Source organism: Lonchura striata, chromosome 20 (assembly GCF_046129695.1).
Source record: "Lonchura striata isolate bLonStr1 chromosome 20, bLonStr1.mat, whole genome shotgun sequence".
Classification (NCBI taxonomy): Eukaryota; Metazoa; Chordata; class Aves; order Passeriformes; family Estrildidae; genus Lonchura; species Lonchura striata.
Window position 1 is genome coordinate 10,066,764 of NC_134622.1, and position 22,319 is coordinate 10,089,082.

At 54.8% G+C, this 22,319-nt stretch overlaps 1 protein-coding gene across 1 annotated transcript; it reads left to right on the forward strand.

Annotated features, from left to right (window-relative positions):
• The first annotated feature begins 1,181 nt into the window (after nt 1–1,181).
• DHRS11 (dehydrogenase/reductase 11) lies at nt 1,182–22,113 on the forward strand. Its single transcript, XM_021524975.3, has 7 exons — nt 1,182–1,313; nt 11,176–11,385; nt 17,705–17,799; nt 18,829–18,958; nt 19,510–19,602; nt 20,217–20,282; nt 21,439–22,113. Exons 1-7 carry the CDS (start codon nt 1,182–1,184, stop codon nt 21,478–21,480), a joined length of 768 nt encoding a protein of 255 aa, XP_021380650.1. The 3' UTR covers nt 21,481–22,113.
• Nucleotides 22,114–22,319: the final 206 nt, after the last annotated feature.

The window sequence follows — 22,319 nt, forward strand, 5'->3', positions numbered from 1 at the left end:
GGGCATTATTTGAGCATTATTTGAGTGGGATAACAGCCCCTCCAGTGTGCTGCTCCCTCTCTGCTCTCTGCACACCCATTTCATCCCTCTCCAAACCTGGCTTGCCTGCTGGCTCTCTGCTCCATGCATCCCTCCCGCAGATTTTCATACAGGGCAAGGAGAACACCAAGAGCACTCCCAGGCTGGAGCTGAGCCCTGGCAAACTGCACAGAGGGTGTGTCCCCATGGGCGTGTCCAGGGCGTGTCCCCATGGGTGTGTCCCCATGGGTGTGTCCAGGGCGTGTCCTCATGGGTGTGTCCCCATGGGCGTGTCCAGGGCATGTCCCCATGGGTGTGTCCCCATGGGTGTGTCCAGGGCGTGTCCTCATGGGTGTGTCCCCATGGGTGTGTCCAGGGCGTGTCCTCATGGGTGTGTCCCCATGGGTGTGTCCCCATGGGTGTGCCGTGTCCAGGGTGTGTCCGGGGCGTGTCCCCTGTGGCCAGGGCCATGTCCAGGGCATGTTCCCATGTCCGAGGCGTGTCCCCATGGGTGTGCCGTGTCCAGGGTGTGTCCGGGGCGTGTCCCCTGTGGCCAGGGCCGTGTCCAGGGCATGTCCCTGTGGCCAGGGCCGTGTCCAGGGCACGTCCCTGTGTCCGGGGCGTGTCCGGAGCGTGTCCCTGTGGGCGTGTCCCATGGGCACACCGTGTCCAGGGCATGTCTGTGCCGTGTCCCCCGTGGCCAGAGGTGTGTCCAAGGTGTGTCCCCGTGGGCATGGCGTGTCCCCCGTGGTCTGGGGCATGTCCGGGTCATGCCCTGGGCGTGTCCCCCGTGTCCGGGGCGTGTCCATGCCGTGTCCCCCGTGGCCAGAGGTGTATCCAGGGCGTGTCCCCGTGGGCATGGCGTGTCCCCCGTGGCCAGGGGCGTGTCCAGGGCATGTCCGCGTGTCTGGGGTGTGTCCGTGCCGTGTCCCCCGTGGTCAGGGGCGTGTCCGGGGCGTGTCCGGAGCGTGTCCCCCGTGTCCGAGATATGTCCTGGGCGTGTCCCCCGTGTCCGGGGCGTGTCCGGGGCGTGTCCCCGTGGGCATACCGTGTCCGGGGCGTGTCCCGGGGCGGGCCGGCGGGCGGGCGGTGCTTTGTGCGTGCGCTGGCGGCGGGGCCGAGCCGGGGCCGAGCCGGGGCCGTGCCGGGGCCGTGCCGGGGCCATGGAGCGCTGGACCGGCCGCGTCGCGCTGGTCACGGGCGCCTCGGTGGGCATCGGCGCGGCCGTGGCGCGGGCGCTGGTGCAGCACGGCATGAAGGTGGTGGGATGCGCCCGCAGCGTCGACAAGATCGAGGTACCCGCGTGGGCGGGGCGGGCCGGGGTCGCCTCCCCACGAGGCCGGACCCCGCTCGGGGGATGCCCGGCCCCGGCCGCTGCTGGCCGCCGAGCCGCTGGGGAGAGCGGGGAACGTGCCCGAGCGAGCAGCGCCGTCACTTTTGGCTGGTTTTCTTATTAATTTATTTATTTTTTAGCCGCTTCTTATCGAGGTTATAAATAGCATCTCCCCGGGAGCGGGATGGGGTGCGGCCCCTCGGGGATGCGGCTGCTCGGGGGGCAGGAGTCGGTGTTAAAACAGGCTGCGCTCCTGCGAGGAGCATCTCCAGAGCCCCGCCAGAACCCTGCTGGCGCTGGCTTTACAATAAAGATGCTTAAAAGAAGGGTTTTCTCGGGATCCTTTTTGTGCGTCGGTCAGCTGTGCCTCGCACAGGTTTATTTGCCATTTAGGAAGTTTTCTCTCAGAGAGGAAATAAGTTTTGGTCGTCTTAAATACTGCCCTCCTGAGCGTTTGGAGCTAAAGGAGTCCCGTAAAATATCCAGGGTTGTGTTTCCCTAGCCGAGGTGATAAGGGCTCCGCACAGCTGCCTGCGCTGAGAATAAATGGTCCAAAATTCACGGAAACCAAGGCTTGACATCCGTGGCGTTGCTACGTGGTGTTGAGTAGAGAAGTGCTTGGGAAAAGCCAAACTTTTCCCTTTTTTCGCTGCGTGTCCCGGAGGCGCCGCTTGCGGAGGGGAGGGAGCAGCAGCGTGGCTCGGTTCAGCTTCTCTGGGGCTCGGTTTTGGGCTTGCCAGCGTTTTGGTGCTGCGCTTTGCAGGGAAACTCTGCAAAGGCTTTCCCAGGTGCAGGTGCCGCGTTGGATGTGCTGGAGCCTCGGGGTGCCTGGCAAAGGATGCTGCAGAGGATGTTGTAGCTTCCCATTCCCCTCCAGAAAGTTATTTCCAATATCGCCGCTTCCAGCAGCGCCCTTATCTGGGATTTTGTTCTGGAATCTTGTCACTTGGGAAAGAAATCAATGCAACTTCACGTGTGTTGCCTTCCTTTCTGAACCTTTCCTGGCCAAAATGCAGCGTGGGTTTAAAAAGGAGCAGGGCTGTAAGGCTTTGTGTTTTGATTTGAATGCGCGCCAGGAGCGATCGCTGGTGTATTGGTGATTGATTGGTGATCGATGGGTGGGTTTGCGGGTGTCCCGGGCTGCTCCCCAGTGTCCTGTGCTGTGTCACACAGCAGCTGCTGTTTGTCCCCGTTCCCTCCCTCCTGCCTGGGTGTCTGCAGCGCTGTCATTTGTTTTCCTGGGTGTCTGGACTGTGTTTTGCCCCGCTGCTATTCTGGGTTTATTTACTGTCCAGCACGTTTCCTTAACGAGGAAGAAAATCCCAGCGGTGCTGGAGCATGGGGGGATCCAGGGTCACTGTGGGAACAGCTCTGTCACCTCCTGCCTGCCAGGGATGCTGTGGGAACTTTGTACCCAATCCTGCCAGCTTCAGAGCAGAGCTGGGCATGGAGCTTTCCTCCAGGAGATTCACCTTGAGGCTTTTCCTTTAAAAAAAAAAATAAAATAAAACAAGAAGATATCCAGATTTGGAAGCGTTGAGCTGGGGATTTGACTGGGGGGGATTTGAGGGATGCTCCGAGGACTGGAGCACAGTGATGGAGGGAGGAGAGAAGGGGAATGTGAAGGAGTTGAGGGTTTGGTGATGCCAGAGCATCACTGCTGTAGTTAACAGAATTATGGAATCCCGGGTGGTTTGGGCCGGAAGGGACCTTATAAACCATCCCATTCCAACCCCCATGGGCAGGGACACCTTCCACTCTCCCGGGGTGCTCCAAGGAACCTTGACATGGAACGAGGGCAAACAGCAGGGTGTAAAACCTGGAATACAGAGCTCACTTTGTAGCACAACAACATCACATTTCATTAAAGCTCATGAGAATAATCAGTTTTAAGGTGAAATGGCTGGAACCCTGTGTGAGGTGGTTTTGTAACCTCCAGCTGACTGAAAGAGCAGGTTGTCTAGTGGGGATTTAGCTCGGGCAATAAATGCTATGTCAAGATTTCTTAATCTCTTGGAAAATCAGATAAGGGCTGGAGGCAAGATAACGAAGGATTTGCAAAGTTGCGTGTTTGGCATTAAACTCCAGTTGTCTTTATTTGGCTTTTGGAGTAAAAATGTTAATGGCTCACAAAAAAAGCCCCAAAAACCAAAACTACAGGAGGATTTTTTTTTTTTTCCTTCCAGTGGCTCCACTGGCCACGTTTCCCTCTCCGCTCCCCGTGCTCCCCGCTCCTTCTGCCGCAGATTCCTTGTGTGGGTCACCAAACAGGAGCTTTAACAGTCAGACATCGAGGAATAAAATAGAATGAAAGTGGCTGCATTTTCCTTTTGCATGCCAGGAGGTAATTCAGGTTGAAGGCTTGTTTTAAAGCAGAGCCTGGAGGTACTAACAGCTGTCAAGGACTTCTTGGCGAGAGCTCAGCAGCGTTTGCTGCTCTCCAGACACCGCCACGCGTTCCAAGTCAGGAGCTTGAATGAAGCAGCCAAGTGTTTTTAGCAGCTTGGAAGAGCAGGCTTTTTTTGGGGGAAAATGCTCCTTGGGTGATGCTCGCCCTCACAGGGACCCCCTTGCTGCTGCTGGGGTCTCCAGGGTGCAGAGACCCGCTGGGATTTACAGGCACAGCCACTCTGGTGCTCCTCGTGTTCTCCAGGAGTTTGTGTCTGGTCTCTGTGCTTGCAGCAGCACAAAAAAGGGGAGAATTTGCACATGCATGGGACAAAATGTTCCTGCCCTCCCAGCTGGCAGAGCCCTCTCTGGGCTTTTATTCAGTGAGATATGTGAGTTTGATTTTGCAGGGTTCTTCCCTGGGCTGGGGAAGATTTGGATTTTTCTGGCTCAGTGGGATCCTGCATCTTTCCTGCAGCACAGGAAGGCAGGAGACAGGGAGCTGTTTCCAAGGGCCTTGCAGTGATGCTGATATTACACTTTTTTAATAATTAAGATTGATTTATTTTACATTTCTAGAGAATGGCAGAAGTGCTGGCAGGTGCTCTCCCTCCATCCATGGTGTCAGAGCCCTGGATCTGCAGCCTGGCTGGGGCTGTCACTGGTGGGAGATGCTCCAGCTGGGACACTCCCACCTGCTCCAGGTCCCTGGAAATCTTCCAGCAGCTTGCTTGCCTTCCTCTGGTGTGACCAGGGACACCATGGATGCCGTGTTCCAAAAGAAATCCACTTTTTCTCCCCCTGTCTTTGTCGGCGTGGTGAGAGCAGAGCCGTGCAGGAAGCAATAAATGTGACTTAAGAGACAAGGTTTAACCAATTAATTCCAATGCATTTGTGACAGGTATTGATCAAAGGTAACATTTATAACCAGGGCCTGCTTTGTCAAGGTTAGATCTTGCTCAGGAAACAGCCTTTGATAAGCTGAGCAATTGATTACGGGCTGGAGCAGCCCAGGCTCTGAAGAGGCTGTGTGGGAGGAGGAAGAAGGAGCTGAGTCTTCCTCGTGGGACCCGAGCATCCATTTTTGGGCTCTCTGGTCACTTCCATGAACCTGAGGTGCAAGGGAGACTCTGGACCCTCCTAGGAGCATAATTAACAGCTAATTGCTGAGTGTGGTGTTTAATTACTTGCAGGCAGATCACACCGATGGTTTAGGGCTCACCTGGTTCCATTTTGGCATTTTGCCTGTCCCTGGTGGGTCTGTCCCTCTGCCCAGCAGCTGGGATGGGTTTCCTGGGCTGTTCCCCCAGGTTTCCCCAATCCTGAGGCAGGAAAAATCCCAGGGCACGGTCCCTGAGCAGTGGGTGACCTTCAGAGTCTCCTTGGCCTCGGGTTTGTTCTGTGTTTGGCCAAGGCTTTGCCTCGGGGCTGGTGGGCGCTCAAGGCCTCTGAAGTGCTTTTATTGCCACTTGTCCCTGACCAGATCTTGTCCTGATAAACAGCAGAGATCCCAAATTGCTGTCAGAGTGAGGGGGACAAATACTCCTCTGTCCACATGGATTTCCTCAGCATTGAAGCTCAGGGGGTTTCAACCGGTTGGATTCCTCCTCTTTCTCCCCAAAATGTGCTTTAAGAATGTCACTTTGCAGCAACCCCCCCTTCTCTGCTGCTCTTCTGCTCCCTGGGGTTTGCAATAGAGCAGCAATACCCTGCTCAGAGCCCTAAAAAGAAATAACAAGTGAGCCCCTCCTGGGATTTTGGAGCTGGGATGGGCAGTGTGTGCTGCAAGGAAGGCTGTCCTGTGCCTCAGTTTCCCCGTGTCAAACCTGGCAGCTGTCCTGGGAAGGTGGGAGGGCTGTGCAGGAGCAGAGTTGGACACCGAGGGGACTTTCTGGCTGGTTTTGGGTTTTAGGAGAGTGCCCAGGGTAGAGGTGTGAAAAGAGCTTTTCCTGGGGTTAATGAGCAGTTTAAGATCCTGTGTCCTGGTGGGCAGTGCCAGCGGGGATTTCCTGGCTGGCAGTAATTCCTGGGGCAGCCCCAGGTGGGTTTGTGCCACCCTGGCTCTGAGAAATGCTGGATTCCTGTCCCTGCCCGGGCGTGGGGCTCAGCCCTGCCCAGCTCAGCTGGGGTTAGGCTGGCAGATGTGGCTGCAGATGTTGGATGGCAGCAGCTGCAGCTGAGGGTGCCCGTGGCTGCTCCTGGCAGGGCTGGGATGGGCTGGGATGGGCTGGAGCCTCCTCCACGGGTCACACACCTGGGCTGGAATGAAATCCAGAGCCTGCCACCTGAATTTGGGAGCTGGGGGCAGCTCTCAGTGATCCCTTACACAATCCCAGCAGGGACCCCATTCCCAGCTGTGGTCCCAATCCCTGCATTTATCCCATTCCCAGCTGTGATCCCAATCCCAGCAGTGATCCCAATCCCTGCATTTATCCCAGTCCCTGCATTTATCCCAGTCCCTGCATTTATGCCATTCCCAGCACCAATCCCATTCCCAGCATGACCCCCTTCCCAGCATTGATCCCAATCCCAGCAGTGATCCCAATCTCAGCTGTGATCCCATTCCCAGCACTGATCCCAATCCCTGCATTTATCCCAGTCCCAGCAGGGACCCCAATCCCAGCATTTATCCCATTCCCAGCATGACCCCATTCCCAGCAGTGATCCCAATCCCAGCAGTGATCCCAGGACACCTCCAGCTCTGGGGATGTGTGATGATGGCTCAGCCAGAACCAGCTCAGCAGGAGCCTGGCTCCAGTGCCTGGGAAGAAATGGGGAATAATATTTATCCTTGGATCATATGGGCCGAGCAGCTCTGGGTGTGATTCTCCCCACCTGGCAGAGGGGACACAGCTCTGAGCTCGCTCATGGTCACAGGGCACTGTGGAAATAAATAAATGAGCCTCACCCTAGTGCTTTATTCACTGTACATCTCTATTGTGCTGTGGAACTGTTATTAAATCTTGATTAAAAGCGGCTTCAGACTTGCCAGTCAGGGGAATGAAAGGGTTTGTAAGCCCCCAGGTTTCTTTCACAGCTGTGGTGCTGTTTGTTACAGTTTTTCTCCTTAATTTCCTTTAGATAGCAAAAGTAATTGGGGTGATCTCGGTGTTTTTGCAGTTGGTTTCTTGGTGCAGCTCTGTGTTCAAGCACAAGCTCAGTCAGTAGGACACGAGCACCTGTGATGAATGGCAGGTTAGATTAAAAATCACCTCATGGCTCCTTCTGGCTTTAATCTCTCTTAAATGTGTCTGAAGTTAATGGGATGGTTTACCAAATAAAGCCCTACTTGACTCCTTGCTTTTCCCTCCTCTTTAGAGTCCCTTAACATTTTTACATCAATTAATTTTGTAAAACCATTTCACCAGGACTGAATGGGGATGCAGGGCACCGTGCCCCATATGCACAAAGAGCTTTAACCCTTTCAGAGGAGAACTGGTGATTTCTGAACACAGCAGACCCATCCCATAAATGTGAGGCACCCTTTCAGGCTGGGTAGCACCTGGCTGTCCAGTTCCAAACACCCAGAGATAAAGGTGTGCTACAGAATGCTGGAAGTGTCCCAGGCCAGGCTGGACAGGGCTTGGAGCAACCTGGGATAGTGGAAGGTGTCCCTGCCCATGGTAGGGAGTGGGAACTGAATGATCTTTAAGGTCCCTTCCAACCCAAACAATTCTTATTTCAGATTTCTGTGAGAATCCAGGGTTTCCCTCTGGCTGCCCTGGTCAGGAACCCATGGACAGAGATCACAGACAGTGTCTCTGTACAGAGCCCCCAGAGACACTGGCTGTGATCTCTGGCCATGGAAAAGAGTTTTCAATCTCACAGGATGACCTACCAGCTCTGAGTGTTTGATATGAGTAATAATTAAGTGTGGCACAGGTATAAAAATAAAATTTTAGGATTCTAGATTGGGGGTCCAAAGGGGACAAGATGGAGGAAATTGGGTGTGCCTTGTCCTTTTTCTCCTTCTTCATGCCCTCCATGTCTCACTGTGGTGTTGGCATTTTTCTGTTGGTTCAGGCTGGGGACACACTGTCCAACGTAGGTGACAGATATTGGCACGTTATTGTAAATCCAGCCCAGGGAGTTTCTGGTATTTAATGTTTGTCACATCCCACTGAGGGATGTTACAATTTAAAATAAATTTACAATTTATATTGTAAATCCAGCCCAGGGAGTTTCTGGTATTGAATGTTTGTAACATCCCACTGAGGGCAGAGCCCCACACGCTGCCCTGCAGGACAGAGCTGGGCAGGGCAGCAGAACATGTGAGAGATAAACAGAATAAACAACTTTAAAAACAAACACAAACAAATTGTAACTTCTTCTTTAGCAACAAGGCAAAAAGCCAGAGACTTTTTACAATCTCAGAATCATCAATACCACAAATTCTGACAGATTTCCATCTCCAGCTGCTGGACTTGCACTGGCCTCGTCTGTACTGCTGTTGCATTACCTGATCACTCTCAAGTTGCTTATGGAATCTGGAAAACCAGCTTTTTTTCTCCTTTTTTTTCTTTCCTCCTTGTGCACGTGGTGTGCTCAAAGTGGAATGAGCATCACTCGAGTGACTTAATGGATGCTCTGAAAAAAAAAAAACAAACAAAAAAACCCCAAAACCTCGGCAAGCTCCTGTAGCTGAGAGTTGCTTTTCAAAAGTCTCTTGCAAACTTGCCCGCAGTTGATGTCTCTTTGAAGAGGCTGTGATGACTTTTTATCTGCAGATGGTTGAGGCACTGCCTGGATGTCAGCACTTGGTTTTCAAAGAGAATTTGTTAGCACAAGTGCAGCCTGAGAGATGAAAGGAGCTGTGCTGGAGACACCAGGCAGGGAAAGAAAGGTTTGGAGAGGGATTTGATTTCCCTGGTCAGTGGTGTCGGAGGAGCTTTTCTGCCAGGGTGGGAGTCCTTCCTCCTGCTGTGGCTGGAGGCTGGCTGGGAGCAGAGGAAGGGCAGCTCCAGCCCTGGAGGCTCTGCTGCCCCGAGCTCACAGCCAGAATGGAGGGACCACAGTGGGCATCTGCTACAACCTCCCACCCCAGAGCAAATCACTCCCCGCGTTTCCTCTGCTCCTTCATCTGTGTCTGCACGGAGCAGGGAGAGGTGGAAGTGGCAGCTGGACGTGGAGGCAGCTGTGGAGCACAGCCCTGTGTCCCTGGGGCTGTCAGTGAGCTTGTCTGTCCTTTCCTGTCCGTGTTGATGGGCTCCTCTTCCCTCCAGCCAGCTCTCCTGGCACGGCTCCTGCTCTGGGAGGTTCCTCCCACCCCCCTGTGCTCGTGTTTCTCCTTTCTGGACATCTCTGGCGTTGCTCGATTCACACACCAGTTCATGGTCCTTTTGCCCCTTTTTCCCTCCTGTATCTTTGCAGGGACATCCCTGGAGCAGTTTAGAACCTTCCAGCAGCCCTTAGTGCTGCTGTGAATTTCCTAAATGCTGCTCTTGCAGATGTCCCCCCTCCTGGACTGTTTTTTTCAAGTGCTCCGATGGTGAAAAGGAATATATGAAGGAATATGTAAAGGAATATATTTTCCCACTCCCATCAGCACATCATCAGCAAGGATGGCAAAGTGCAGGCAGCCCCAGGAGGGCACAGAGAGGTGGGATTCAGGGCCAGGGCACCTTTGCTCAGGCAGAGATGCTGGCAGCCCAGCCCAGCCCAGCAGGGCTCTCCGGGGATGCTGCTGGGATGGATCGATCTCGGACTCAGCTCAGCCCATCCCCTCCTTGCTGTGAGAGCAATAATAATGATTCTGTGTTCTGCAGGGCTTTCCCTGAGCTGGGAACCAGGCAGGAGAGCAGCCCCTGCACCACAGCTCTGCCCTGGGCTGCTCTGGGCTTGTGGTCCATGGAAGCTGCTGGGGTCTGGGGAAGGCAAAGCAGCAAAGCAGCAACTCCCTGCTCAGGGTCTCATCCAGCTCTGCGCTGGGCTCAGCTGCTGGGAAACGCTGAAAATCATTTCCCAGGCAGCCCCAAAGCACTTCATGTTCCAAACTTACCCCAGAGTGCTTCAAGTGAACGAGTTTGGGGTGCAGGGAGGGCTGGGGATGTGCTGGTGTTTGTCCCTCTGCAGGGCAGGAGCTCGGAGCTTGGTGTGACCACTTCCAGGAGGTTCCTGCACTCCTCCTTTTCTGAAAGGCTGGGAATGGCAGTGCCTGGAGTGCAGGGAGGAGTGGCAAAGCTGCCCGTGGCAGGAGCAGGGCGTTTGGGCACCCGCTGCCGTGTCGCTGCTGGTGACGCCGCCGTGGGCCACGCGCTGCAGTGACCTGGTGGGCATTGGTAGCCAAAATCCATCTCCCCGCAGGAGCCAGACATCATGTGGCTGCTGCCTGGCACTGGGAGCTGTCACTGTCACTGCCACTGCTGTGACACGTCGGGGAGGAGATGCTGCTTCTCATTAGTGTCAGGGGAAAGGGCACGCTCGGAGACGCGGCAGCAGCTCCCGGCCTTTCCTTGGCTTCCTATCACCCAGCCTGACAAAAGGCTGGCATATTTGGAGCCATCCTTGGGCATGGCTAACGAGGGATTGTCTGGCACATCCTCTGCCAGCCGTGCAGCCTGGTGCCAAGGCAGGAGTGATTCGTGTTTGCCAGCACTGCTCACCTGGAGCCGCATTGCCCGGGGTGATGGACAGGCACTGAGCGTGCCCTCGGTTCAGTAGCCGAAAGGCTGAAGCTCTCAGCTTCTCCTGGATATTGGTATCTCCCTTTTCTGAATCAGCATCCCAGAGATTCTTCCCCAGTGCCTGCTTTTCAGCCCGGGCTGGGTTAGCCCTGAGGTGTGTTTTTCAGCAAGTGGCTGGATAAGCTGCTCTATGGGGAGAGGGAGCTGATGGCTCTTTCCATCCTCCCTGCTGGCTGTTTTTCTCCTTCTTGCTGGCTGTTTTTCTCCTTCCTGCTGGCTGTTTTTCTCCTTCTTGCTGGCTGTTTCCATCCTCCCTGCTGGCTCCTTTTCCCCTTCCTGCTGGCTCTTTTCCCCCTTCCTGATGGCTGCTTCCATCCTCCCTTCTGCCTGTTTTTCCCCGTCCTGCTGCCTGCTTTTCCCCCTTCCTCCTGGCTCTTTTTCCTCTTCCTGCTGCCTATTTTTCCCCATGGCTGTTTTTTCCCCTTCCTCCTGACTCTTTCCCCCCTTCCTGATGGCTGTTTTTCCCTTCCTGCTGCCTGTTTTTCCCATGGCTGTTTCTCCCCTCCCTGCTGGCTGTTTTCCCCCCTTCCTGCTGCCTGTTTTCCCCATCCTGCTGGCTGTTTCCATCCTCCCTGCTGCCTGTTTTGCTGTTTTTCTCATCCTGCTGCCTGTTTTCCCCATCCTGCTGGCTGTTTCCATCCTCCCTGCTGCCTGTTTTGCTGTTTTCCCCTTCCTGCTGCCCGTTTTCCCCACCCTGCTGCCCGTTTTCCCCACCCTGATGGCTCTTTTGCCCTCCTGCCCTGTCTCCCCCAGAAGCTGGCAGCCGAGTGCCAGAGCGCTGGCTACCCGGGCACGCTGATCCCGTACAAGTGTGACCTGTCCAACGAGGAGGAGATCCTGTCCATGTTCTCGGCCATCAGGACCCTGCACCAGGGCGTCGACGTCTGCATCAACAACGCGGGGCTGGCCCGGCCTGAGCCCCTGCTCTCGGGGAAGACAGAGGGCTGGAGGACCATGATAGATGTGAGTATTCCCCCAGAGGGGCCAGGAGCTGGGCCACTTTTCTGCCTCTTCTGGCCACCATCTACTCATTTCAGAGCTGGGCATCTGCTCCCCAGCATGCTCTGACAAAGCCCTGCTTGGGCACTGGAAGAACATCCTGCCCTGCTGAGCCTTCACCTTGGAGGATGGACTCACAGCAGCATTTTCCCATTTTTTCCTTTAGCTCACTGGCTTTCTGAAGGGTGAAGAGCCTCCCTTTTCCTTCCTTTTCTTTTCTTTTATTTTTTTCCCCTTCAATAAAGCAGGAAATCGAATGCCAGGCGCTGGGTTTTGCAGCTAATCCTGTTAGTTGTAGCAGTGGTTTGTAGGAATGGGCAGATTCTTTTTGGCTTAAAAAGCTGTAATGCTTTTTGTCTTTATAGCTTAATTTTCTGCCCATAATCTGGTTAGGGCAGGATGTGAATGAGAGCATTTCACGTGCTGAAGTGGGAGTTTTGCACATGGCCCATCCCATTTACAACTTCTCCCTGAGTCTTCCTCTCCTGAGGTGCTGCTGGGCATTTTTCCTGTGACTTCACCATTTTTGGCCATTATGTGGGGGCCCTTTTCTGCACATAGCAGTGGCAGCCACAGCTGTGGGACCTCGGGATGCTTTGGGTGTCCTTGCAATGTCTGTGGCCAGTGAGGTGCTGAACTTTTCATGGAATGAGCTTTTCATGGGGTGATTTCCCCTCCTGTGCCACCTTCTCTGTGCATGGGAACGTTTTCCTCACAGGAGCAGGAGTGGAACTCGTGGCTGTGAGCAACCCTCGTGGCACCTCCAGCAGCTCTGAGAGCTCGTCCTGGTGGAGGGAAGGACGTGTCTGAAAAGCTGTTTGAGGCTGCAGGAGCCAGCAGGGACGTGTCAGCTCCCCTGGCTGCTCTGGGAGCTGCGTAAAGCGGAGCGGAGGAGCACGCTGAGACTCCAGACTCCTGCTGCCAGGCCAAGGGCTGCCATATCCTGCCTAATTCAGTTCTTGTTAGGATTTTGGCCCGACTGCTGGCTGCTGTGACTGCAGCCAAGGCGAGCTGAGCCCAGCTTTGTCTGCCCAGGCGGGTTTTTGTGGGCTGCCCAGCCCGGGTCACTGCACGGCCGCATCTCCCGGCCCCGGTTGCCATGGAGGCTTTGAAGAAAATGAAGTGAAGTGTAGCTGAGGCCGAGCTGCTCTTCAGCTGGGCACTGCCCAGCCCTGAGCCAGGCCCCGGGGGTCACCTGGGCCTTGGAAACCCCCAGTGCTGGTCCCTGGCTCTGTGTCCTGTGTGCATCCCTCAGGGATGCCGCGTGTCCCTCTGCTCCTTTGTTTTTGTCAGGTGGGCAGGCCTGGGGGGGAATTGTGGCTTTTCCCAGCTTCCCCAATCCATATTCCCTTCCCTGGCTGCTCAGCTGGAAGTGCTCCCCTTATCTCACCCTCCAGCATTGCTAGGGAGAAAGATTTTGCAGTGGGGATTGTCCTGTGTGAGACACTCCAGGGTTGGTGTTTACAGTGGCTCCAAATTTGGGGTCCCCCTGCTCGTGGGGGCTGCTTTGGGGTGGGATGGGTGGGGAGGGGAGGCAGGGTGGTGACCCCACAAGGGCAGTGTAAGGAAGCCAGCCCGGGGGAATGTTTCATTCCCAGGGATGAGCTGTGTGGCTGTCTCTGCTCCCACTGCTTGGCAGGAGCGTTGTTGGAGCAGCCTGAGACACCCCAGCTTTCTCCCCGTGCTGGCAGATATTTCCCTCTCACCCTCCTCCAGCAGCTGCTGGCTTGGCTCCTGATTTCTGTGTTAATGGAACAAGCCTCCAACACAAAGGCAGAGCCCTGGGATGCTCCAGAGCCCAAAACTTCCCAGCCCTGGGATGCTCCAGAGCCCAAAACTTCCCAGCCCTGGGATGCTCCAGAGCCCAAAGCTTCACCCACCCTGGCCTGGGCAGCCTGGCAAGGCTGGGCTTTGCTTTTCCTGCTGCTGCCGAGGGGTAGGAACAGCTCAGTGGAGTTTTCCCTTCTGTTCTGTGCCCCTGCTGTGTGGCAGTGTCCCCTGGCAGTGTCCCCTGGCAGTGTCCCTGTCTCCAGGCCCTGCAGGCGCCGTGGCAGGGCTGGGGGGGCTCTGTCCTCCTGCCAGGGCACCCCAGCCCCAGAGCAGCCCTGGCCAGGCCCTTTCCCTCACTGGGAGAGCTGCCAGCACCTTGCTCTGGCCTTTGCAGAGCTGTGTGGCAGCAGGGAGGCTTCTTCCCGAGCTTCCCTGCAGTGCTGGGAGATGCTGTGGGAGAGTTCCAGGGCACCTCTGGGCTGCAGGATTGGAAAAGTTTCCAAACAGCCATCGACCCATTGATTTTGGAGGCATTAGGGCCTTAAATTAGAGGCTTTTTTTTTTTTTTTTTTTTGGTAAATTGATTTTTTGCTTCCATGCATTTTTTATGAGCTTTGAGGCTCTGTGTCCTTCCAGATTCCCCTCTCAGTATCTTCCATTTTGCTATACATCTAACAGTCAAAACCATGTTATGATTTACTTATTCCTCTCCTTTTCTGATGTTCTGGTCCTGTATTGTCTGGTGTTTATTCCCAAGGTGGGAGCTGCTTCTCCCCAGGCTGCAGGGAGTTTGGAATGATGGATGTGCTGCCTTACAGCAGCACAGAGCCCTGCCTTGCCAGCCAGCAGATCTGCAGTGGGTGCAGGAGGGAAGGTGCCACCTCAGGCAGGTTCTGAGCCCATTCCTCCCTTGCTTCACAGCTTCCCCCATTTTCTCACTGGTTTCTGAGGCTGGGCTGGAGCTTCCCCCATTTTCTCACTGGTTTCTGAGGCTGGGCTGGAGCTTCCCCCATTTTCTCACTGGTTTGTGAGAAGGAGCAAAGTCCTGATGTGAGGAGGAGCTGGGGCTGGCTGCTGTGCACACACTGAGCCTCTGGGGCTGCAGCAGCTCCTTCACATCCCACCCACTGACCTTTCCAGCCAGGAATTCAAGCTGAACTTCCCATTTTCCCTGCTCAGGGCACCGAGGGCTGCAGCACACATCCCCTCGCTGCTCCAGACACGGAATGGGTTTGATTCTTGGCATTATACACTGACAAGCCAGGCTCTGCTCCTCTCCTTGCTTTGCTAAACCATCTGTGCAGGGATGTGCTGTAAGCTGTGCTTCCATATGTGCTCTGGAGCTGGGGCACTGCTCTGGGTGCCTTGGAAATGCTGATTCTGGGAAAGGGAAGTGCTGAGCACTTCTAGGAACAGGAGCTTTTGTGTTCTCTAGTCTGGCAGCTGGAGCTGTTCATTGCTGGGACATGTGGTGGCTGCTGCCACTGAGCAGGCCCAGGTGTGTGGGCCACCATGCCAAGGCACCTTTGAGCCTTTTCTCCCTAAAACAGAGGCAGGAAAATGCCTGATGTGGGTGTTGGTAACACCAGCCTCGGGGTCACACACACTTGCTCACATCCCAGGTGTGTTTTTAGGTTCCTGAGTGCCTGTTCCATGTTTTGAGATGGGATTTCACCCCGAAAACCAGTCTGTGCTGGTGGGAAAAGGCCATCCCAGCTCCCAGCCAGCTGTTCTGTTGTACCGTGGGGTTTTTTTATCTGGATTTTCCCATGTGGCTGGTGCTTGGGATCTTGCTTTGCCAGGAGCTGTCAGACCCTTGTGACTTTGCCCAGGGGATGCTGCCCCGTGAGTCAGCTTTGGGAGGCTGTTACCCCCCAGTGGTGCTCCAAAAAGGAGCTGAGGTGGCTGAGGGAGCAGGGATTGTTGGTCGTGAAGGGTTTTACAGCAGCCCACACCCACATGCCACAGCCCTGGGTCAGCTGCAGAGGGCAACTCCTGCTTGCCCTGCCCTCCCTGCTGGGGGACCCCAAATCCTGCCCGTGCCCTGCCCAGTGCTGAGGGACCCTTGTGCTGCTTTCTCTGCTGGTTTCTCCTTGCTGGCACTCCCAGGTGAGTTCCCAGGTTAAAGATTGATCTGGCAGCCCCAGGTGTGATGCTGAGGTGGCCGGCAGGGCTCTGCTGGGCCAAAGTGCACTTGGGTGGGGGTGAGGGCTCCTCTGGTGCTGCCTGCATCAGATTAAATCCCCGTTTATCTCTGGCCTCCACAAACCCCTCAGGGATGGCCTCTGGCAGTGGGTGGGGAATCAGGACCAGACAAAAGCAGAGACAGAGCTCTGACCCCATTGCATCCCTCAGCTCCATCCCTTCCCAAGCCAGTGCCCCTCTCCTGCCTGGCCTTTTGTGCCAGCAAGTCCCAGTTATTCTGCCCCATTCCTGTGCTTTATTTTCCCAGTGGTGACCCCCCAGCCCTCTCCCATCTCCATCCCTCGCTGGTCTCTTTTTTTGATATCCTAAAAGGGTCAGGGACACCCCAAAGGGGTCAAGGATATCCCAAAAGGGATAAAAATGTCAGGGACACCCCAAAGGGGACAAGGATATCCTAAAAGGGTCAGGGACACCCCAAAGGGGTCAGGGACACCCCAAAGGGGACAAGGATATCCTAAAAGGGTCAGGGACATCCCAAAGGGGTCAGGGAGATCTTAAAAGGACAGGGAGACACCAAAAGGGTCAGGGAGACCCCAAGAGGGTCAGCAATACCCCAAAAGGGTCAGGGAGACCCCAAAGGGGACAGGGATGTCCCTGTTGTCCCTGCTGCTCCACCTGCCTTCTGGTTCATCAGCAAATCAGTTCCTGCAGTGAGTGCAGTGTGCTCAGACCCCTCTGGGCTGCTCCTGCAGCTGGCAAAGTGACACGGTGCAAGGTGGGAGCTGCCAGGGGACGGTCACACCCTTTTGGAGGCTGCAGCAAAACCCCTTCCAAATCTCAGCCCCCCGAGCAATTAGCACTGATGAGCAGCAGTGCTGCACGTACCTCTGGGCCCTGTGTGTTCCAGCTGGGAGAATTCCCTTATTTCTGTCCTCCCAGCAGCTTTGGCTGTGTGTTTGTGGTCAGGACAGGCTGGAGGCAGCCGTGCATCGATGTTTAACCAAGCCAGGGCATGCTGGGGAGTGCTGGTGCACAGAGCAGGAGCCTGGAGTGCCCTGGGTCCTGAAGGAGTGGGGAAATTGCCAGTAAGGAGTGAGGAAATTGCCAGTAAGGAGTGGGGAAATTTCCAGTTAGGGCTGAGGCAGGTGTCAGCAGCAGGTGTGGGGACCCCAGCCTTGCTCTGGGGTCTCACGTGGTGGTGAAATTCCTCCTCCAAGCCCGAGCTTCCAAAGAAAAACTCAGCAGGCTCTTGCTGTTGGGTCTCAAGGCAGTTTATTGTGAGTTATCTAAAAGATTTTCTTCTGGGGCTGCTGTGGTTTGCTCACAGCTCAGGCAGAGGCACACGCACACCCTGACATCCTCCCTGTCTGCTGTCCTCTCTTCTCTCCCTGCCCAGGGCTGCTGCTCTCTTTTATATGATATATTACATGTTACATGTTTATAGTTTTCCCCCAATACCTACTACTTATATTACAAAGTGCTTTTCTACTCTAAACCAATCTGTGAATGCCAACATCACCAAGAACATGGAGGTGAGGAAGAAGAAGGAGGAAGAACAGGATCAGCCCACTTTCCTCCATCTTAGAACTTCTGACCCCCATGTACAAAGTGAAAACCCCCCTGGACAGGTGCTAAAACCCCCCTGTACAATACTAAAAAAATTTCCCCTCTGTTTTGTAACTACTTTTCCTATCCTATCTAACCCTTTGTGACTGCTTGTTCCACCTCCAAAGTATGGCTCAAACTCAAAATCACAGCTGTTTCCAGCTGCCTGCCAGGGTCTAAAATGCTTCTGACCAAGGCCTGGAACCTCCAGAAATGTCTGAGGGACATTCTGAGTTCCAACAAGCAGGGACAGCTCGGTGGCTTCCACAGCCCCAGGCTGAGTTGCCCACCCTGGCATTCCCTGTGGCACCAAGTGAGCTTTGCTTCCTGTGCCTGGGAGCTCTTTTGGTGCCTCCTGTGAGCTGCTGGCCCTCTGACAGGCAGGATCTGGGGATTTCCTCATTAAGGAGCTGACCTAATTACCTGCTGTCAGTGCCCTGCCAGCTGCCCAAACCCCGGAGTGCTCCCAGAGCCACCAGCTCTGGCAGGGCTGCTCTGGGGAGGGGTTTGCTCTCCCTTCATTGGGCTTCACCCTCCCACCTGCCCCTAAAACAACCAAATCCTTTTATTCCTGCTCCCTCTGGGTGTCTGTGCACCTGCTGTGGGGTGTGAGGACGAGCAATTCCTCTTTGGGTTTTCCTGGGAATTGCCCAGGGAGAGGGACTGGAACTGATATCCCAGATTTTGGGCACACAAAGGGCACATCAAGGGGTGCCAGGCAGGGCTGCTGGCCTTAATTTCTCCTTCTTTTCTCCCCCCTCAGGTCAATGTGATGGCTGTGAGCATCTGCACCCGGGAGGCTTATCAGTCCATGAAGGAGAGAAATATAGATGATGGGCATATAATTAACATTAACAGGTGAACAAAGGGGGGTGTGGGATCAGCCTGGGGCCTTCCTGCTCCTCCCTGCAGCACAGCTCCTCCTCCTCCTCCTCCTCCTCCTCCTCCTCCTCCTCCTCCTCCTCCTCATCCTCCTCCTCCTCCTCCTCCCTGCCTTCCAGGAAGGGTTTGAGCACTGGAGTTTCAAGCTTGCTGTGGTGCTGATGGGGTTTGCTAAGGATTGTGGTGGTGGAGACTTGAGAATTAATCTTTGCTGGTCTAAAATGAGGATATCCCAATCCAGGGAGAAAAGGACATCCCAAACCAGGGGGAGAAAAGGATACCCCAAACCAGGGAGAAAAGCATGCTACCAAGTTGTTTGGAGCTGCTCAGGAAGGTTTGGAGGTGCTCAGGAGGGTTTGGAGGAAGGCTTGGAGCTGCTCAGGAAGGTTTAGAGCTGCTCAGGAAGGTTTGGAGGAAGGTTTGGAGCCACTCAGGAAGGTTTGGAGCTGCTCAGGAAGGTTTGGAGGTGCTCAGGAAGGTTTGGAGGTGCTCAGGAAGGTTTGGAGCTGCTCAGGAAGGTTTGGAGCTGCTCAGGAAGGTTTGGAGGAAGGTTTGGAGGAAGGTTTGGAGCTGCTCAGGAAGGTTTGGAGGCACTCAGGAAGGTTTGGAGCTGCTCAGGAAGGTTTGGAGCTGCTCAGGAAGGTTTGGAGGAAGGTTTGGAGCCGCTCAGGAAGGTTTGGAGCTGCTCAGGAAGGTTTGGAGGAAGGTTTGGAGCTGCTCAGGAAGGTTTGGAGGTGCTCAGGAAGGTTTGGAGGAAGGTTTGGAGCTGCTCAGGAAGGTTTGGAGTTGCTCAGGAAGGTTTGGAGGTGCTCAGGAAGGTTTCTGGAGCTGCTCAGGAAGGTTTCTGGAGCTGCTCAGGAGGGTTTGGCTGTGCCACAGGAGCCTGTGCTGGTGCCTGTGCCCCGCTGCATCCCGGTGCCAGCCCCTGGTGGGTTCCTTGTGGTGCTCGCAGTGCCCCGGGGTCCCTCGCAGCTGGCAGCAGCGTCCCCTGTGCTCTGTCCCCAGCATGAACGGGCACAGCGTGGTGCCCCAGTCCGTGGTGCATTTCTACAGTGCCACCAAGTACGCGGTGACGGCGCTGACCGAGGGGCTGCGGCAGGAGCTGCGCGAGGCCAGGACCCACATCCGAGCCACGGTGAGTGCCAGGGCCCCGTGCCAGCCAGGGGCACAGCCCTGCCCTTTGGGGAGCAGAAATGGTGCTCAGCACACTGGGAATGGTCAGGAAAATGTGAATTCCAAGGTTCCCTGCTCCTCTGCCAGCCAGGGGCACAGCCCTGCCCTTTGGGGAGCAGAAATGGTGCTCAGCACACTGGGAATGGTCAGGAAATCCTATGGGGAGCTGGCTCAGGTTGGGGCACTGAAGGTCTGGGAAGGGATTTTTGGGGTGCGGTTGGTTGTTGCGGGGGTCAGCACTCAGCTGGGCTCTTGGTGCTCAGTCAGAGCTTTTCCATGATTTTCTTTGCTTCTCTGGGCTGTGAGGGGGGAAGTACCCACCAGAGGTACCTGCCACAACAATCAGTAGAGCAAGGTCTGCTCACTTCAACTGGTCCCTTGAAAGTGAGTGGGAAAGGAGAATAACAGAAAAATTCATTTAATTTTTTAAAAATTCTTTTACTTTAAGGGGAGTTACAAATCCTATTAGGTTATTTTACACATCCTATTAGGATGTGCTCTGCTTTTTTCCAGTGTATATCTCCAGGACTGGTGGAAACAGGATTTGCTTTTAAACTTCACGATAACGACCCCGAGAGAGCTGCTGCAACCTATGAGAGCATCCGGGTAGGACTGGCAGGAATGGAAGCAGTGGGAAGTGGCTCTGATTGTCCTTGAACAGTCTTTCTCCTGGCTAATGGCTCCAGAGAGTCTCCCGTGCCCTCCAATCTCAAACCTCACATTTTCCACTGGTATTTACACATTGTGCAGGTTTTCATTCGAGTTCAGTTCCCAGCTCCCCACATTTGTCCTTTTATTTTGATGCTTCTGTAAAACAAGTGTCAGTCAGCTTTGCTGTTTTGCAGGCTGTGACTTTTTCATTGCAGAGGAGATGGGACAAGCAGAGGTGCCAGCACAAGGAGAAGCGTTGTCATGCAGGTGGCACGGGTTTTCCTGTGGGAATTCCTGACAAGGATGGCATTGCCTGAGCTGGCACAGAGTTCCTGTGCCAGCAGGGAGGTTGCCCACAGCGATGGAAGAATTGCCAGCACCAGACACATCCTTTGTTCCATTCTCAATGGGTCGGGCATTTCCTGCTGGCTGGCACCTCCTGGGCACGCCCCAGTGACACTGTGACCTCACCAAGGATGGGCAGGAGTGGGGGGATCTCGTGGCAGCTTTGTGGCTGCCACAAAGAGAGCCCCTTTGACCTTCAGAGAGCCCCTCTGCTGTCGTTGCAGTGTCTCAAGGCTGAGGACATGGCCAATGCTGTCATCTACGTCCTCAGTGCCCCTCCTCATGTACAGGTAGGCTGGGGCTGGGGGGCTGAGGGCTGCCCTGGCCTGGCTGATCTGCTGCTGGATCAGCTGGGAGCTTAGGGAGCCTGCTCTTCCTGGGGATTAGCAGGGATCACGATTGTTTACACTTCCAGCCCTGGCATGGCACTGCTGGGGCTCTGGCACTGCTCAGGGTGTGGGATTGCTCTGGGATGGCACTGCTGGGGCTCTGGGATTGCTCAGGGTGTGGGATTGCTCTGGGATGGCACTGCTGGGGCTCTGGCACTGCTCAGGGTGTGGGATTGCTCTGGGATGGCACTGCTGGGGCTTTTCACATCCCCGTGGATTCAACAAAGGCTGAGCTGGCTCTGATTCTTCCCCCAGAAGGTGCTGGGGCACTGCCCAGGCTCCCCAGGGAATGGGCACATTCCCAAGGCTGCCACAGCTCCAGGAGTGTTTGGACAGTGCTCTCAGGGTGGGGTTTTGGGGTGTCTGTGCAGTGCCAGGAGCTGGACTGAGTAATCCCTGTGGGTCCTTTCCAACTTGGGATGTTCTGTGCTTCCATGGTCACAGGAAAGGACAGTGCAAGGCAGGGGGAGGTGAGGGATGGGGGCACACTCTGCCCTTTTGGGTGGTGCCATCTGAGATTTGCTGAGAGCCTTGGCTTCTGCCAGTTGCCAAATGATGTGTTGGACCTGCTTCCCCCGTGTGAGGTGCCAGAGGGACTGTGCTCCTGAGGAAGCAGGAATGCCTGAGCAGGAGCAGGGTTCCTGTTGTGAGCAGACTTTGCTCACGAGAGCTTCCTCAGTGTCTGGGGTGGACTCTGCTCCCTGGAGCAAGACGTGTCCCCTGCATCCCTGGGGATAAATGGCTTTTCTTGGCTTAAAAAGATCCAAACCCCAGCCCTGTGAGCTGGCCAGACTCAGCCTTGAGCCCTGGGGTTTGTAACCAGGCTCATCCTGCACCTTCCCCGTGTCCATCTGAGCTTTTGCCACCTGCTGAGGCAGAGCAGGTCCCTTCAGCTCTGCTCTCCTCCCAGCTCAGCTCCCCAGGCCCATTCCTGCTCACGGGCTGGTGCAGCAGAGACGTGCCCAGTGCAGGGCTCCAGTGCAGGGCTCCAGTGCAGGGCTCCAGTGCAGAATTCCTGTGCAGAACTCCATTTCCACCCCTCGCTGGTCTCTTGCAGATCGGGGATATCCAGATGAGGCCCACAGAGCAGATCTCCTAGCAGGGGAGGAGGAGGATGAGGAGGACCACGAGCAGCACCGTGCCCACTCCACCTGGAGCCCTCTGGCAGCCCAGGGTTCCCTCGGCTGGCTGGCAACGTTTTAATCAAGTACCAAGGATCATGTTTGAAGAATTATTTTTCTCTCCCTCTCTCTGAGCTGGTGCTGGTGCTGAGCCAGTTTTTTAAAAAAAAAACAACAGCAAAAAAAAAAGAACCACAAACTCGTAGTGGGTCTCTTTCTCCCCCACTCCTTTCTGAAACTGCTTAAGAGTAAAAATGTGTTTGAAAATAATGCAGGGAAGTGGTTTGTGGAAGATTGTTTGTTTCCAGGCTGGTTTAGTCTTCATTTTGCTTTCTTTTCAAGGTTTGTTTGATCTCAGTTGCTGATGCTGTGCGTGGACCTAGGTGAAGTGGCACAAGAAGTTTGCCAGCTTCAGTGTGCTTAGGGTTTGAGATTTTTGGTGGATGTCATACATGAATCCATCTAATAGTCTGAGTTTACTTTCATCAGGTTGATTACTGATGGTGGTGATGCATGTGATATTTTCCATTTCTTTTGTACTCCACTGCCCTAACCCCAGTGTACAACCTCCCCCAGCCCTCTTTTCTCCTTCACACGAAGAAGTATAAATGTGTGTGCTTGATATTTCTCTTTTTTTCTAGATAGGTAAATAGTTGGAGGAAAAGCACCTGTCCCTGTGCAGGTTAGGAGGATAATCTAAGTGGCATAGTTACAGTAAGAGTGAGTTGTTTGGTATTTTGAATAAAAACTAAACGTGTGCTGTCTTGTGATCACCTCTATCCTTGGGATCATCTCCCAGCACTCTCGATGTTCTGTA